Genomic DNA, 16,997 nt, shown 5'->3' on the forward strand with positions numbered 1-16,997 from the left:
TAATTTACGTTCTTTGAAAAGATCTCCATCGAAATTTATCATTTGGTGATTTGATTTTTTTAAGTATACTTATTCTCCTGGAGCGATGGAATTGTTGAAGTTCACGCTCTTTTGGTGCTTTGCCTTTTAGCGACATAAAATTGTGACACCAGTCAAATCCAGTACAATATTGTGCACATGAATGGTCGTCGGATGCTCGATATCAATTTAAAACAGCCGCTCAACTCTATTAAAACCAATTGATGGTGATTGTAGTATCACAGGGCGTCCAACTTGGGACCAACTGAAGCAACTCTTTGCTTGGTATTCAACTAGATATTTGATCGCACGCGACAGTGTTACTTGCTTCCTCGGTGGCACCTGTTGCTTTTGCCATACTGATTTTCTCGTTCGCGCTTATGTTGTGGAAATAATATTAGACACAGCATTTAAAAAGCGTCCGGTGTTAGTGCGTGTGAGTGTGATCAACTTTTTATATAATATGAACTTCGAAATCCCTAAATACAAACGTCAAATTGTGGTTTGCCCGGGCATCGAGAATGGTGTCTTTTGCGCATGAATGTTACTTGTTTTCAAAATGCTCATAGGACCGAGAGAATTGATTTCTTCGTCTGTCAGTTTAGTGATTCGGGATGTGCGGGACGATGTGTTCGTCACCTTACTGAAAATTATCTATATTAGGATAAACACCTGGTTATTCTTAGGCTTGCATAAATTTACACCATGGTATGCTAACGAAATCTGTCCTTAAAAAGGGACACGATATAAGGACAATTTTCCCATCATAGCCAAAGTCGTGTTGCTAACCTTGTTTATGTGCTCAGTGCAGAAGAAAAATTTATACGTGTGAGACAACTTGCTAAACCGAACACAATCGGATAACTTGTATAGCAATTTTCATTTCCGTCATTCGATTTTTCCAGGCGTGAAGGTGTTGAAAGGACAAAACTTGGCAACCATGGCAACGCTCCTTAAAGCGTTTGGTAGCTTCTTGACGAAGCATCCTTTGGCGGGAAATAGTCTGGTATATGGTACGCTGTACGTGGGAGCAGAATTTTCTCAACAGACGATAACGAGAAAAATTCTGGTTAGCATTGAACGACATGTTCCGACAAAATCGTTTCTGCATTATAATATTTACCTCGCTCTTTGCAGACTGATCCACCTCAAACTATTGATCGACCAACTTTAGTCCGGTACGCCATCATGGGCACGTTTGTCTATTCACCGATATTATACAATTGGTGCGTTTAGTAAACTGTGTGAGATTTCGAGAATTAATGTACAACATTATTATCATATTCAGTGACCTTACATTCTCTCACCAAGAAAATGTAAATTTCATAACTTTTTCCATTTCTGATTCATAATGCTAGTATGCGGATAGATATTCAACCTGCTCGCTTCATATTACGATCGTATCTCATTTTCTTCATTTTACATGCCTGCATTTCATGCCTCTTCTCGCTCAACAAATAGTAATCCAATGGAAACTATTCACATTTAAATCTCACTGGAAGTAGAACCAGATTTGATATATTTATTTATGATAATTAGTTTCCATTTTTAACGGCACATGCTATGGAAATCGAAGCATTTTGCATGGTGAAGGTAATTGATTGTTCACATTGTCCTATATTTGTCCTCCAAACTATTCTGTACGTATAAATAAATGAATGGTTTCCAATTAAATACAACTAATACCTATTGTTGGTTAGCCAGCTGCTCTTTAAGCCTTTGTTTGTAAATGAACTCAATATTACAGGTACAAATGGCTGGACAAAACATTGCCAGGTACCGCCAAACGGATTATTGTGAAGAAACTACTTCTGGATCAGTTCATATTAACTCCCCCGTTATTAGTCATATTTTTCACTGGTATGTATAATTCTGAGCTTAGTTTTGAACATGATGAAATTTACGCTTTTTATATATTTATCATTCCCAGGCATGTCTCTCATGGAACGAAAACCATCCATCACAGAAGAGTGTCGCCAAAAGTTTGTTGCTACTTTTGCACGTTCCTGCCTCTTTTGGATTCCGGCGCAAACTCTCAATTTTGTTCTAGTACCTCCCAAATTTCGCGTGGCGTATGTGGGTTCTTGTGCCTTTGCGTGGGTTAATATATTATGTTGGATTAAGCGTCAAAAAATTATCAGTGCGCCAAAAAAAAACACTAAAAACTTCGATTGATCATTGGTATTTTAATCGGCTATTATAATGAACTCTTTGAAAGTTTTTTTACTTCATCTTTTAGATAGTAAAGAACAAATATACTGGCCTTACAGCTAGAAAAGCTGCTTGCTGCGTATGTATAAGGCGTACAGCAACACTGAACGATCATTCTCGTTACTATAAGCTTAATAAAATAGCCCTTTGACATATTATAATACATGAGGTACAAAAGCATAGTCTATATGTCGCTTTTTTATTTTGAAACTTAACATAAATGAATTGGTAAGTCCAAGCATCGCGTCCGATGTACTTCAGTCAGTATCACGCTATCAATTTTGTTTCTGAATATACAAAAATGTGATGCAACTAGGACTATTCTTTTCTATTCTATTTACTGCAAATTCGTAGGTGTCCGAAGGATTAAACTTCTTCGGAAGCAGTGCGCCCTAATGTTAACCAGTATTTACAAAAATAATTCACACCTTTTTCACTTTTTCTTAATTTTGTCTTCATCCCTTGGGCTTCTCATATTTATCACCCAACGGCCATGACGGTCGAATCCACGAGCTCGCCATTATGCGCTAGAGAAGGAAAGCAAGACAGACAACGCGTACAACTTTTGTATACATATCTGAAATTGATTATAAACAAATGATTTTACTCGATCGTATTTCGATCCCATCACTCTGCTAAGCGAAACAGGCAAATGCTCATAGTTGTGAGATGATATGGCTTTCCATTGAATACACTCAATAACAAAATGTGGCCGCTTAGTAGTAAAACAGTTTTCACATATGTATTTTATTTTTCTATCATGAATATAACATGACCAAATGGCCTAGCAGCATAACTGTTGGCGCTATTATTATTTAATTGAACTCTCTGCAATGCTCTCAGCAATATTCCCAAATAATGTAACTGCAGCTAAGTCTATTGACAACAAAACATTGGAAAGAGTCAATCGCGATGTAAAAGTGTACCGAACTGTAGTCTCCCTGGTCTAGCTCACGACGTGTGTGCTCCCGTGAATCCACAATCCATTGTGTATAATAAAAATTAAGAATAACAAAAACAACACGGCTCCCCAACTCATTCTACAAATCCTATACAAACACACAACTAATACGATCCCCCAACACGATCGATGCTGGTGTTTTCCCCATGTACGTTTCGAAGATTAGCAGTAGAAAGAAGATGCGCATGCGAGAAAACATTATACTTGTCTATTTACCTATTGACCGAAGGTAAGGTGACCCCATCCATGGCCAGTTATGCCAAGGGTATAAGACGAAGAGCAGCCACCGGGAAGGAAAGGAACAGATTTATTTTACGACCGAATGGACGACGGACACCCGTATTTGGCACCTCTACCTTCAGCTTCGTTTCGTTTACTTTCTTACTAGCTTCAGGGTTGAGTTAAGATAGTTCGTAGTAAACCACACGGGAAACCGCAGTTTTCTCGCACCATCCAGACGTACGCATTTTCCGGCGGACTAACCGCATCCAGCGCAATTGTAGGCAAAAATAAACGTTGCCTCTCTTGACAGAACCGCTGCATTTCAATTTCCCGGCCACCAAAACTAGCAATGCACGATGGAAAATGTTTTGCTGGAATGTGTGAAAGTGTAGACCACACATTTCGTAGGGATAAATTTATGTTTCGATTAAGTTTTTTTGCTGAACGACCGATGATCGGAATATAGGTGCGCCGTTCAATACGACAAACATGTTAAAATAAACAAATCAACATAATAATAACTATACGCTATACCACGTTTTTGTTTTTTTTTATGCTGATGCAAAGCGGTTGCTTCTTGTGGAGTTGCATATACCACGGCACAAGAGATCCTGTTCTGTTAGTTATACTTTGTAAGACCATCACAATGTGAGTTTTATCTACAATAATAAGGCTTTTCCTGATTTTTTGTCAGGCCACTTTTCTTCCTTATGCTCGTCCGAAAGAAAATTGTACGGATTCCCTGCAGTGCATCACTTACAAAAGACGATTTGCGCATAAGAAAGGAAGCAGTGGTGGGATACGATGAGCTATTTCCAAAGCAATAATTTAATATACGCTCTATGTATGCTAAGCAAATAGCACCAAGTTTTTGCTCTTACAGGTATGCATAATTCTATAAAACGACTGTTCAACATTTGTCTTCGCTTACTATTGCCATAGCGAATGCACTGATAACGACTTCGCTAGCGCATTGCTGTCTCAGTAGCTCGTGTTGATCAATCTACTGAATGTTTTAAAGCAGTTTCGTGGGTGAACTTTGAGTTTTACAACTGGTTAACGTGCGGTGCCTATGTGTGTGGTGGTGATTTGAATAAAGATTTTCAGTGATTGGCCGTAGATAATACGTGGATATTTGATGACAGAATGAGCATCGAAACAGATTCATTCTTTGATTGGGCCAACAAAAATGGTGCTTCTATATGGAAGGCCATCGCACATAATTTCAGTAATCCAGATGTGTTCGGTCCCAATGGACCTGTGCCACAGACACGGGCGTACAGTACCGTTCAGGAAAATCGAATCGATCTACTTCTCTCCCCCCTTCAGCTTGGCTTCATATCTGGATTGATTTTGTTTATGTTTCTAAGGCATAAAATAGGCCGTTGGAGAGAAGAGTATAATCATTTGAAATTTAGTAGTGCAACCACGAATATTCGCCGAATAGTTTATACTTTGCTCACGTTCCTGGAGTTCTTGTTGTTATCTCCAGTTTTACTTGTCGTAGTACTGTTTTTTAAATCATATCGCAATGGAGTAGGGTTTGTGCTTCGACAGCGACATGGTAAACATTTCAAGGGTTTACTCGATGGAGCAGACGTTGTATGGGCAATAGAAGATCAAAACTCTCGTGGAATGATTAATATACTGGCATACGTTGAACAACCGCTCCTGGATCGTGACACTGCAATTAGTGCGGACATTTTACTTACTCTACGTAAACGCATTTCTTCACGGCTTATGCGACAATATCCGCCTCATCCAAAAATGTTCTGGAAACGATGTGTGGAACTGGGCTACTATTTTTGGACCGACCAATCTCAGCTCAGCATCGAAGATTATATACGATATCTGGATCTTATCCCGTTGAATGGCGATAAATCTTATTTAAAGGAATCACAATTAAGGACACTTCTAAGCACTATCAACAATCGCAACCTACCGGCTAACCACTCTTCCTCCTGGGAAGTGCTCGTTGGACGACAGCCACAACTGAATAAGTGTAATCAAATGCTCCAATATCCCGTGAGTATCGTTTATCATACTATTTTGATTAATCAAAAGAGCTAATCTAAAATGGTGCCATATTTTTGTCTCCAGATCATTTTCCGTGTTCATCATTCGTTGGGCGATGGTGTAGCACTAATGCGTTTACTCTTGGAGTCTATTGCCGATAAGGAAGTGCCGACGCGCTGGAAACATTTATCTAAACTAAAGTTGCTCAACATCAACTATATTCTCAAACGAACAACGAGTGTTTATAGAATATTCCGTCCAAAAATGTACTTGACTGGATTGGTCAAAAGATTTCCATCCCTATCCGATATGTTTAATCAAATGCAGCGTTTGAAACGTATCATATTAACCATTTATACTGCACCAGCCTTTTTTGTCGACGTTTCAAGACGACAAGCAGACAATAATTGCATTCATTCGTCAAAAATGGTAGATGAAAAAGTAGTCAGCTGGATACATGAACAAAACATTCAGACTAACAACGAGACAGCGATGGTTGATATTATAAAGCGCACCAAACGGCTTTTACCTGGTACAAGATTCTCCGACGTATTTCTGACGGCCTTGTCTGCTAGTCTGGAGCAGTACTTCAGCACACGAAATGAACATCCTCCCAAAAGCATCACAGTAGTTTTACCTGCAAGAATTGAACAAGAACGTAGGTTGTCCGAGTAGAGAGAGATGAACTATGTACTTACTATTCCTTCATTTCCAGCTACTCAATTGAAATTGCAAAATCGTTTCTCAGTAGCCTTGCAAACACTACCTATCGAATGTGGTATCGATTTACAAGATGCATTTCGGCACAGAAATCTCCGCAACCGAATACTTGCCGTAAAGCGATATTCAGACATTTTGCGATCGTCGTCCGACTATATGGTGAGTTCTGTAGATCTGTCGCAAAAGCGGGCAAAGTTGTGATTTAAATTTTTTATATGATATTTGCCACAGATAAATTACTGGATTATTTCAAAAATGACGTGCCTCTTCCCTGAAGCCATACTGCGGAAGATTCTTAAAAGCGCACACAGTACACTGGCAATCTCTAACCTACCAGGACCACAGCAGCTACCACGGATAAACGGACGAGAATTGAAAAACCTGAGTTTCTTCATCCCAAATTTGGGCACCACAGCCGTTGGGATAACACTTCTTACTTATGGGGGTAAAATGCAGTTAGGCATATTGGCTGATCGGGCCGTTATACGAACTGAACACGAGGCACACAGTATTCTGCAAGGTACGATAAATGAACTGAAAAAGATGGGTGATTTACTAGCAGGAATGTAATTGTACAATGATATTACAGTTTGCTTTTGCTCATTAAATTTGGTGATTTCTCGTCACAGAAAAAATAAAACACTAAGGTATAAACAAGTGACTACGTTTCTGAGCAATGAGTTGCAGTTCTGCTATGAAACCGAGAAGAGCCTGTCGCACTTTTGCTTACAGTCAAATATATAAATCACGAAACAAGATTATCGTGACAGGTTTATCATTCTCTATCATCTTGTTTATTCTTTTCTGAATAAACGTTGGCACTTAGACGAAATCATGAAGCCTTCTGATAAGCGACATTTTAACAAACCAAACTTCTGCATTATAAAAGCACATCTGTTGCTGATGCTAGTCTGTTGAGGAAAGCAATACGCGATGGAACTTATCAAGCGATTGGGAGTGACTGAGAACAATATAAAGCAAATCGTAGAGGATCATCTAGCCATTAAAGCTATACCCTGGACGGAACCAATTCAGATAGCGAACATAATTATACAACCATTCAGTGCTTGTCCAGCAGGTTTTTTGGCCGATCATTACATCCTCAAAGTGAACTTCCAATCCGGTAGCATTGAAGAAGAGCTCCAGTTGTTCGTCAAATCTTCACCCGTCGATAAGATGCTGTTAGCACAGTATTTATTAGAAATCGGTAGTTTCAAAAAGGAAACTAGTGTTCTACGGGATATACTACCTTCGCTTCAAGTCTATTGCCCATCGCGTCAGTTGGCACCAACAGTTCATCTAGCACTCGAGCTGCGATTAATTATAATGCAAAACCTGAAGAGCAATGGTTACGAGGTGGCTAAAGTGAAAAGTGGCATTCTTGGCGAGTTATTCTTGCGACAAGCACTCAAAACACTGGCATGCCTTCACGCAACTTCGATTGTGCATGAAGAAAGATGCAAAAAATCTCTTCTACAGCTGTTTCCCGATATTCTAACAGAAAATGCGTGGATCAACAGTTCAACAAGTTCTCGAACAAAAGATGTTGAGAATGTTATAAAGCTGTACAAAACCTTTGTACACCTGTGCGATCATTTATCAACCAAGCGTAAAGAAACCATTGTTCTGCAAATAGCAACACTTCTTCGCTCAATTTATGAATTTGTAAAACCATCGATAAAATTTCGAAATTGTCTAAACCATGGAGATTTATGGTGTAACAACCTAATGTTCAAAGCAGATGTTACAAATAATCCAACGAATTGCATCATTGTCGATTATCAAATGTCTCGATATGCTCCTCCTGGATACGATATCAATTTGCTCCTATATCTAACCAGCAGCGCAACGTGCCGCGCGCAATCGCGAAACACTTTCTTATCCTGTTATTATGAATGCTTCGTTGAAGTTTTGGAAGAAAACGGAATAGATGCCCAGAATATCTACTCCAAGAATACTTTTCAGGCATGTTGCGATTACTACCGACTGGCGGGACTAGTACATGCTATTATTATTACTCCGGAAGTAACACTCCCACCTAGCTTTTTGGAGCAAATTTTCGAAAGTAACGAATTAACGGCTGGGTTTATGCCGGATTCGAAAATAAGCATATGTGTGAAGGCTTTTCAAGTCGATAAAACATATAGAGATCACATTTTGGAGTTGATGGATGAGTTATTCACTTTCATTGCTTGAGCTGATGGTCGCTCTTCGATAATACGAACGAATTAATCTTAAACTAAAATATTTTGTCTATTTTGTTTCGGATATGTGGACAGATTAATAAATTGTATGTTTTTAAATCACATCAATTAGTGTTTTCCTTTTTCCTCGGTAACAATAACTGCATTGTTACGAATTTTCAGTAGTCATCCTGCATTTCCCATATGTCCTGTTTGTTTTTCCAGCGCCAAATCCTGGTTTAGCTTGATTTAGCTGTTCAAACATTCAAACATTATCGTGCACATTATTGATGCTTTAGTGCGTCTGTCGAGAAGCAGATATATTTTCGGCAGTGCTCGCCGAAAGTGCAAGTGAATCAGCGTCGGAATAGGATTGTGGTGAAGTGAAGAAGCCGGTGTCCGATCGCGAGGGCGGTTAGCTTCAGGATCCGGAATGAGTGACGTGAAGAAGGAGGGAGCGAAGCAGGCTCTAACGGGGCTGAGCCCCCAGACGCCGGCGTCCGTTACCTCAGCACGCCGTGGCGGCGGGCAGCGGACGCTCGCTGGTAAACCAGGGCCGTCGCAGACAGGGTCAATCGGGACGAGCTCCCGTCGCAAGGAGGACGGTGCCCAGCTTACAGAGGCGGCCAAGCCAGGGACAAAGGAAAATGGAGGGCGCGTCGGGGCTGAACCGGGTCGACGACCCCAGCCCACCACGGCAGCAAAGATGGCAGCAAAGGCGTCAACCCGGAGGAAGGCAGAACCCATTACGGGAAGAGGACGGAAGCCAGTCCTTGCGCGGGAAGCGGAGCCGGAGGCTCCGAAGGAGTCTGCCCCTAAGGCCCACAGCCTCGGAAAGGATCCTGAAAAGTGCAGGATGAGTGCTGAATCAGGCGCGGGTAATGCCAGTGTCGCGTCATCTCGGTACTCCTCGCGCGAGCGTCGTGAGTTAGAAATGGAGCGGGAAAGAACGGCCTTCGAGGCTTACCTCGAGCGGAAGTACGCGGTACTAGCCGCGGAGGACGAGCGGAAGGAACGTGGTGGAAAAAGTGAGCGGAGCTTGGGCTTCAGCGTGGCGAGCCGAACCACGGACTGGGTGAAGGAGGCCCGAGAGAGAGCAGCATCCGGCTGGGATGCGACGAGAGGGACGGTGACAGCCACTGGGCGGGAAGAGCTTTCCCTAACCGGTGGAGTGTGGTGCCGTGACCGGCACACCACCGGTGGAATGCTGCCAGTGACCTCGACCGTGTGTGGAGGAGGGATCCCCAGGATACGCCAGCAGAGCGGGCGGAACAGAGAGGTCCTCGACCTGGAGCTCACGGACGCGCAGGTCAGGGCGCGCAAGGCGGTACCCAAGGACCTACTGGCCTTTAAGGGAGATCCCGAGGAGTGGCCGATGTTCCTGTCCACGTTCCAGCAGACGACGCGAACGTGTGGCTTCACTAAGGAAGAGAATATTATCCGGCTGCAGGGCAGTCTGCGAGGGAAAGCGCGGGATGTCGTGCGGGCGCTCCTGATGCACCCGACTAACGTCGACCGCGTAATAGAGACGCTGCAGGCGAGATTCGGGCAGCCGGAGGTAATCATCCAGATGATGATGCAGAGGATTGGGGAATGTCCGCGGGTACACGAGGATGACGGAGAGTCCCTCATGGACTTCGCTGCCAGCGTGCGGAACCTCTGCGCAACGGTCGAGGCATGCGAATTGCACGAGTATAAGTATAACCTCACGCTGCTGCACCAACTGACCAGCAAGCTCCCGGCGAACGTGAAGCTGAGTTGGGCGGAAAAGAGAGCAGACTTTGGACACGCCGCTAGCACAGGTGACTTTAGCGAATGGCTGTTCACCGTGGCGAAGGCCTACAGTGCGGTGACGATACCGGAGAGGAATGTGGGGCACTATCAGTGAGAGCGGCGACCAGAGCAGGAGCGGGCGGTGAAGGGAAATGTCCCGACACCATCGATCCGCCCTACGCAGTCGTGGCTGCATCGCCACGGGGAGGACAGGCAGGTGTGCCGGATCTGCAAGTCGAATTGTAGCTCAACTCCAGAGTGTCAGGCTTTCAAGCGACAGTCAGCGAACGATCGGTGGGCGACATGTAGGCAGCACCGACTGTGTTTCCGCTGTCTGAGAAGTGTTCACGGCCCCTGTCGGGCCCCTCCGTGCTCCATCAGTAGTTGCGGCAGGAATCACCACGTGATGTTGCACCAGGATGGAGGCGCGAGGAGCCGGCGAGCTGTCATTCACATGGTGAGGTCCCTGGCAGTGGTGGAACAACGGACTTGGCAGATTCAGATGTGAGTACAAATAACAACCGTGAGCGGACGGGGACAGGGGTTGCCGGGAAGCACAGTAATGGTCTCACCTTTTTCCGCTACGTGCCAGTGGTGCTGACTGGCAGAGGGAAGTCGGTGGGCGTGTTCGCGTTCTTCGACGAGGGTTCGGAGATCACAATGATCGACGAAGCCCTGGCCAACGCATTGGGTCTGAAGGACCCTAGGCGACCGCTACGGCTACGTTGGACCGGGGGAACACATCGTACTGAACTCGAGTCGCGCGAAGTGAGCCTACAAATTGCAGGACAGAACGAGGGTAGTCGGCCGTACCAACTGAAGAAGGTACGCACGGTGCGATCATTGGACCTCGGCGAGCAAAGCCTAAACGCGGAGCGTCTTAGGGCCGAGTACCCCTACCTGGAGGGGGTACCCATCGCATCCTATGAAAACGCGCGGCCTCAGATACTAATAGGGCTACAACACCACCAACTCGGCTTACCGCTGAAGTGCCGAGAGGGGTCGTTAGGTCAGCCGGTAGCTATGAAGACGCGGCTTGGATGGACGGTATGTAGTCAGGGAGGCTCGCCACAACAGACGTACATACTCCACGTTCGCGCGGCAGTAGAAACAGAGGAGGACATGAGCCTTACCCAGGCTTTGGAAGAGTATTTCCAGACGGATGGACTAGGAGTGAAGCAAAGGGAAGGTGTGGGCCTTACAACGGAGGAAGAGAGAGGTCTGCGTCTATTGCAAGAGTTAACGAAGAAAGACCCCGTGGAGGATCGCTATGAGACCGGGTTGCTATGGCGGCACGATAAGGTGGAGCTGCCAGATAACCGTGAGATGGCCTTGCGCAGGTTTGAAGGCCTCAAGAGAAGGATGGCGAGAGACCCACCCTTGGCAGAGGCGTTGGAACACCTTATGAGGGATTATGAAAAGAAACGGTACATCAGAAGAGCAACCCGAGATGATTTAGAAAGGGAGAACCCCCGAAGGTGGTACCTACCAATATTTCCTGTACTCAACCCCAATAAGCCGGGCAAAGTGAGAGTGGTGTGGGACGCAGCAGCAAAATGGAAGGGAACATTCTTGAATTCGGCGTTGCTCAAGGGTCCAGACCTCAATAGCTCTCTGCTTGATATCCTGATACGTTTTAGGGAGCGGAGAATTGGCCTGGCAGGGGACATAAAGGAGATGTTCCACCAGGTGAGGATACGGCCAGAGGATCAGCTGAGTCAGTGCTTTTATTGGGTTGACGAAAGTGGAAATGCCACAACCTATGTGATGCAAGTTATGACGTTCGGGGCCTGCTGCTCCCCAAGTAGCGCTCAATTCGTGAAAAACACGAACGCGGCAAGGTTTACCGAAGTGTATGCACAGGCTGGCAACGCTATTACCAAGTCGCACTATGTCGACGACTTACTCACAAGTGTGGATAGTCCTGCCGAAGCTGTGACCTTAGCTAGGGAGGTACGACATATCCACCAGCAGGGCGGGTTTATGATCCGCAACTGGGTGAGTAACTCACCCGAAGTGATAACCGCGATGGAAGAAGGCCCTGCCGAGGAACGGTGTTTGAACTTGAGTGAGGCAAAGGCTGAGAAGGTATTAGGGTTATGGTGGGACACCCACAATGATTGCTTGACGTATAAAGTAAGATACAGCGCTGATGAAAGGGAATTGCTTGGTGGAAAACGTCGCCCCACTAAGAGAGTCTGCACGTTTCTTGAATTAATTTTTCAGTTTATTTTAAGATGTTTTGGAATTTCAAGAAATCTTTGGATACTCCCGGAATGTCTTCCAAGCATCCTTTCAATCTTTTTTTTTTTGCCTACTCAGGTACTTACCGCGAAGGTAGAGCATATGTGCACTAGACGTTACAAAAACATTCGCTCTAAACTCCAAAAAGCCATTGCCAGCCAGCTCTTTACCCAAAGATTTCCTGAAAGAAATCTACCCTATGATTCCCTCGAAATCAGTCAGGCTTTTATTTAATTAAGCCCACTCCGGGACTTTCCAAGAAAGGGTTTGTGTCGAGTGTTTGAGAAACAAAAACACACCGTTGGAGGAAATAAAAGGTCTTGCCATCCCTTTCCAACACATTGGCCTGCGTTATCATCTGTACCATGGCGCGGGAGTTATAAGCGAGCGCGGGAGTTAGGGGTTATAAGTAATTCGCGAGACGTGCCGGCAAGTTGTGTTCTGCGTTGTGTCTCATAAGTTCTCCTGTTAATGATCGGTTTTGTTCGTTTTGAATCAGAAAATAAACCTCCGCGAAGGGTTAGACATTGGTGATATAATAACCTATCAGTGCAGCCTCAACCCAAGGATGCTTGCTAGTAAGTAATTTGGTCAACCTTCTTGCTGCAAAACCTGCAGCGATTGGCTTAATGACCAGTAGTGATTGGTTTTCTGTTATCTACGATCGCGAATAGAAAAAGAGCAATGTACAAAAGTTCTAACTATAACCCATATCTGCTTCAGTGTTTCGCGAAATCCCTTGATGCGTCACCCGCTCAGTTGAAATCTCAAAAATGGATCGTTGTTAAAAAAACTGTTAAATTGGTCGGCGCATTTTGCTTCGTCACATCCCATTGGACGTCGCACATTAATGCCAGCGGTGCAAAAAAAGCGAGAACACGTCGTATGTTTGGTTTAAGATCACAATAACATAAAGGAAACGCGAAACAGCCGCTTACTGTCCCTTGTTCATCATTCGTCATCCCAGCTCGCGTTGCTAGGGAGGCTCAGGGCATCAAAGCATACTATGATTACTAATATCGTTGCACAATCACAATCACAGTTGTGCATCGCGATAAACAGTCGGCGCACAATGAGTTCGCGGCGCTTTCAGTCGATTATGGAATTATGAGTTTAGTAGATGAACAATATATACATATATTTTAAAATTTGGCGTGCGCGATGCATCGATAGCCAGATTGACGAATGAAATAATTCCTATCGCTAAATTCCCGCGTATCGACAGTAAATAATCCTATATAATCTATAAGATAAGCTTTCGCTTGACACTCAGCTGTAATTGCTGGAACACGCTGTAGAGTACATTTGCTCAAATCCTTTTCATTCAATTCATTCAAAATTCGCTATTTCAATTATGTATTGAACTTTCTTCAGAATCTGTCGGAAAAGGAGAAGCAACTGAAACCGTTCTAGAAGACAATGTCGAACCCAAGGGCCCCATGATTATCACAACACGATGCTTACGCAAATGGAATGGAACTGTGGTTAAACTAACACGGTCTGGAACGGAGATCAAGGTGAAGCAACCCGTATTCGGTATGCGTGCTGAATATACGATCGGCGATTCGATCCTTGCGATGCGCGTCCAAAATTTATGCCAACAAATCCTTCTACTGCGTACGATATATCTGTACTATGACAGTAATCAACGTGTGACCCTCTTTAACGGTATCGTGCGCATGGTTCCGGCCTATGAGTTTGCACACGAGAAAGAAATTCTTTTTTATTCTGAAAAGGAATATAATATTGTACTAGTGGTGGATATTCTACCGAGCTACGTTCGGTTGCGAGAAATATCAACGATTCACTTCCTTAAACCTCGACTAGCACGTGGGTAAGTATCATAGACTTATTTTATATGCATCTTACCATCACTAATACACAAAATCTTCTTCTAGGCCGCCTTTGAAAATAAAAAAAACCAACCCTTCCATGTCCCAGATGAAGTGAAAATGGTTTATGACAATGGCTTTCTCAGAAGTCTACATTACACTAGATTAGCTAGCCTCTGGCTGAATAGACTATATGACTACCAAGCCCAAGGACTAAATTCGTCAAATTATATCGATTTTCTGGGAATGTTGAACAAAATCGATGACTACGACACCCAGATAGCGATGGAGAAGTACACTATACCAAACGTATCGCTAACGCCAACGGATTTCAATAATCGTTACATGCTCTCAATAAAGCAGTTTCCAGTGCCTCCGGTGCGGTTGGATGTAGGAGATTTCGTCCAAGCTATAACACCCCATTTAAATCACCGTTGTGTCCCAACGCAAAATTTAGTAAGAGGATTTATTGCCGAAAGAGATACCTGGATGACACTGGAATTCGAAAATCCATTGAAAATTGGAAATAACATTGCACTGAAATTTCCTCCGAATCGGCTAGCGTTTCAATTGGAATATAGAGCATTGTTCCATTTAAGCCATATCGATATTTCCAGCACTTTGTTTCCCATGGAAACGAGCGGTACACACCAAAATAGTTTTCTGCCATCAAAAAAGAAAAAAGGAACGATACAGTCGTAAGTTTCCTAGGGCGTACATGAGTCATGAACTTTTTCACGCTAGTAATACTCTCAATTATTTGTAGGTTTTCGTGGTTTAATACCTCTATAGCGAGAAATGAATTACAAAAGACCGCTATAAAAAATATCGTAAACCGAACGGCTTATCCGGCTCCATACATTTTGTTCGGTCCGCCGGGTACGGGCAAAACGAGTACAATTGTTGAAGCCGTAATGCAGATCTACAAAAATAAGCCCAACTCGCGTATGCTTGTTACGGCTACGTCGAATTTTGCGTGTAACGAGCTCGCAAGGAGATTACTAGAATATGTGCCAGTCGATGATGTCTACCGGTACTTTTCATGTATTCAAGAACGTAATATTAATATGACAGATTCTTCGATTTTGGCCATTTCGAACCTGCACAGTGGCAAGTTTGAGTTTCCCTCTATGGACGATTTCCTTAAGACGCGCATCCTTGTCTGCACCGTGATGACCAGCGGCCGGCTGTTAGCGCTTGGGGTAAAGCCAGATACCTACGATTACATTTTCATCGATGAATGTGGCAGCTCGAAGGAACTGTCCGCCCTGGTCCCGATAGGAATCGTCGGAGTAAATATAGAATTTAAAAAAATGCACGCAAGCATAGTGTTGGCCGGAGATCCAAAACAACTCGGGCCGGTAACGTTCTGCAGTTTTCTGAAAGAAACACCCCATGACGTTTCCCTGCTAGATCGTTTGATGAAAATGCCATTATATGCTCGCGATCCCAATAACAATAAGGCCTACAACGATCGAATGGTGACCAAGTTGCTTGACAACTACCGATCGCACCATAAACTGATAGCCTTTTCTAACCGAGAGTTTTACGAAGGAGAACTACGTGCAAAGGCATCGCCCGAAACCACCCACTGGGCAATCGGGTGGGAGCGACTGGTAAATCCCGAATTTCCAATGATTTTCCATGCAGTGATCGGATATATGCAGCAGGATCCATTCTCGCTGAGCTACTTCAACGTGGACGAGGCCTATTGCGTTTATGAGTACGTGCAATGCCTACTGAAGAGCAGTACAAATGGTAGAATAGTTAACCAGGACGACATCGGCATCGTCACCCCGTACTCCAGACAGGTGCAATATGGAATATTATTTTAAAGACACTATTGTGCTTACATTTTGATAAATTTTCTTTTTCTTCCTCATTAGGTTGCTTTTATTAAAAATGGCCTTTCAAATCTAGGACTGGACAACATTGAAGTCGGTACGGCCGAGCAATTTCAGGGCAGAGAAAAATCGGTCATCATTATCTCGACCGTTCGGTCGAATCGAAAAACGGTCGGATTTTTACATGATGACCGACGATTGAATGTTATGTTGACCCGGGCCAAAGCGCTTACAATAATTATCGGTAACCCCAACAATTTGGGTACAGATCAAACATGGGAAAGACTGTTGAAGTTCATTGAACAAAATAACGGATTTCTTGGTAAAAATTTCCACTTCACGAACATTCATCGTAAATCAAAATGCAAGAAACAATAGCTGTGGACATGACGAATTTATGTATTTTAAACGTGTGCTCAAAGAAAAAACCATACCGATATCATTATCTTCCATGGGTATTGCCTTGGGACTAGATTTAAGAAACAACACCACAACATCGTTTTCCTAAGCAAGATGGACATAATTTAAGTGATAAGCCGTGGCCACACGGGGCGAAAACTCTAGCGCAAACGAAAAAATTAATGCCAAAACTTTTGCGCTTCGATATGTTTACATGGCCGGGTTGAGGAAATTAAAATCGTTTTTTTGAAGAAAAGGATTGAATACACTAGCAATGATAACTCACTGTCGATGTAAACCACAAAAAGAACATATTGTGAGCCCTACCGTTTGCAAAAAGCTTTTACGCTAGGTTTTACGCTCCACGGACCAATAATCGTTTGACAGCATGTAAACGGCAAGCGTAAACGTTTTGGCATTAATTTTTTCGTTTGCGCTAGGGTTTTCGCCCCGTGTGGCCACGGCTATAGGCAGCAAGACAAATCAATAGGCGGTGCCAGACGGGGCGAAAACCCTAGCGCAAACGAAAAAATTAATAGCCGTGGCCACACGGGGCGAAAATTTGCGCGCAAAT

At 43.8% G+C, this 16,997-nt stretch overlaps 5 protein-coding genes across 6 annotated transcripts in view; all 5 read left to right on the forward strand.

Moving 5' to 3' along the window:
- Positions 1 to 4,113, forward strand: part of LOC125956238 (protein pangolin, isoforms A/H/I/S-like) — a 30,720-nt gene extending 26,607 nt beyond the window's left edge. The window contains exons 2-3 of one of the 2 annotated variants that reach the window (XR_007469160.1): positions 924 to 1,087; positions 1,156 to 1,244. Coding sequence is in view for 1 of the 2 variants with exons in the window: in XM_049687903.1 (XP_049543860.1) it covers positions 1,766 to 1,878; positions 1,949 to 2,193 (358 nt within the window). In the remaining variant the exon portion in view is untranslated. Of the gene's footprint in view, positions 1 to 923; positions 1,088 to 1,155; positions 1,245 to 1,765; positions 1,879 to 1,948 lie in introns of those variants that run through there. The other variant, XM_049687903.1, reaches the window with a different exon arrangement.
- A 38-nt stretch (positions 4,114 to 4,151) lies between these two features.
- LOC125956239 (O-acyltransferase WSD-like) lies at positions 4,152 to 6,743 on the forward strand. Its single transcript, XM_049687905.1, has 4 exons — positions 4,152 to 5,437; positions 5,513 to 6,086; positions 6,144 to 6,307; positions 6,380 to 6,743. Exons 1-4 carry the CDS (start codon positions 4,559 to 4,561, stop codon positions 6,716 to 6,718), a joined length of 1,956 nt encoding a protein of 651 aa, XP_049543862.1. The 5' UTR covers positions 4,152 to 4,558; the 3' UTR covers positions 6,719 to 6,743.
- A 338-nt stretch (positions 6,744 to 7,081) lies between these two features.
- Positions 7,082 to 8,584, forward strand: LOC125957957 (uncharacterized). Its single transcript, XM_049691019.1, has 3 exons — positions 7,082 to 7,757; positions 7,890 to 7,998; positions 8,557 to 8,584. Exons 1-3 carry the CDS (start codon positions 7,082 to 7,084, stop codon positions 8,582 to 8,584), a joined length of 813 nt encoding a protein of 270 aa, XP_049546976.1.
- A 3,735-nt stretch (positions 8,585 to 12,319) lies between these two features.
- Positions 12,320 to 14,298, forward strand: LOC125957961 (uncharacterized). The gene is made up of 3 exons (XM_049691028.1): positions 12,320 to 12,926; positions 13,723 to 14,182; positions 14,247 to 14,298. The coding sequence occupies exons 1-3, from the start codon at positions 12,917 to 12,919 to the stop codon at positions 14,296 to 14,298; spliced, it is 522 nt and encodes a 173-aa protein (XP_049546985.1). The 5' UTR covers positions 12,320 to 12,916.
- LOC125953819 (putative helicase MOV-10) lies at positions 14,268 to 16,816 on the forward strand. Its single transcript, XM_049683608.1, has 3 exons — positions 14,268 to 14,878; positions 14,947 to 15,991; positions 16,067 to 16,816. Exons 1-3 carry the CDS (start codon positions 14,301 to 14,303, stop codon positions 16,400 to 16,402), a joined length of 1,959 nt encoding a protein of 652 aa, XP_049539565.1. The 5' UTR covers positions 14,268 to 14,300; the 3' UTR covers positions 16,403 to 16,816.
- The last annotated feature ends 181 nt before the right edge of the window (positions 16,817 to 16,997 follow it).

This window comes from Anopheles darlingi, chromosome 3, assembly GCF_943734745.1.
Source record: "Anopheles darlingi chromosome 3, idAnoDarlMG_H_01, whole genome shotgun sequence".
NCBI lineage: Eukaryota > Metazoa > Arthropoda > Insecta > Diptera > Culicidae > Anopheles > Anopheles darlingi.

Coding starts and splice junctions, on each gene's coding strand:
- LOC125956239 (XM_049687905.1), top strand. CDS start 4,559: ATGAGCATCGAAACAGATTCATTCTTTGATTGGGCCAACAAAAATGGT. Junction 6,087..6,143: donor TGCAAGAATTGAACAAGAAC/GTAGGTTGTCCG, acceptor CTTCATTTCCAG/CTACTCAATTGAAATTGCAA. Junction 6,308..6,379: donor GATCGTCGTCCGACTATATG/GTGAGTTCTGTA, acceptor TATTTGCCACAG/ATAAATTACTGGATTATTTC.
- LOC125957957 (XM_049691019.1), top strand. CDS start 7,082: ATGGAACTTATCAAGCGATTGGGAGTGACTGAGAACAATATAAAGCAA. Junction 7,758..7,889: donor CGATCATTTATCAACCAAGC/GTAAAGAAACCA, acceptor TGTTCAAAGCAG/ATGTTACAAATAATCCAACG. Junction 7,999..8,556: donor TATCTAACCAGCAGCGCAAC/GTGCCGCGCGCA, acceptor TTGTTTTTCCAG/CGCCAAATCCTGGTTTAGCT.
- LOC125957961 (XM_049691028.1), top strand. Junction 14,183..14,246: donor AAACCTCGACTAGCACGTGG/GTAAGTATCATA, acceptor ATCTTCTTCTAG/GCCGCCTTTGAAAATAAAAA.
- LOC125953819 (XM_049683608.1), top strand. CDS start 14,301: ATGGTTTATGACAATGGCTTTCTCAGAAGTCTACATTACACTAGATTA. Junction 14,879..14,946: donor AAAAAAGGAACGATACAGTC/GTAAGTTTCCTA, acceptor AATTATTTGTAG/GTTTTCGTGGTTTAATACCT. Junction 15,992..16,066: donor TCACCCCGTACTCCAGACAG/GTGCAATATGGA, acceptor CTTCCTCATTAG/GTTGCTTTTATTAAAAATGG.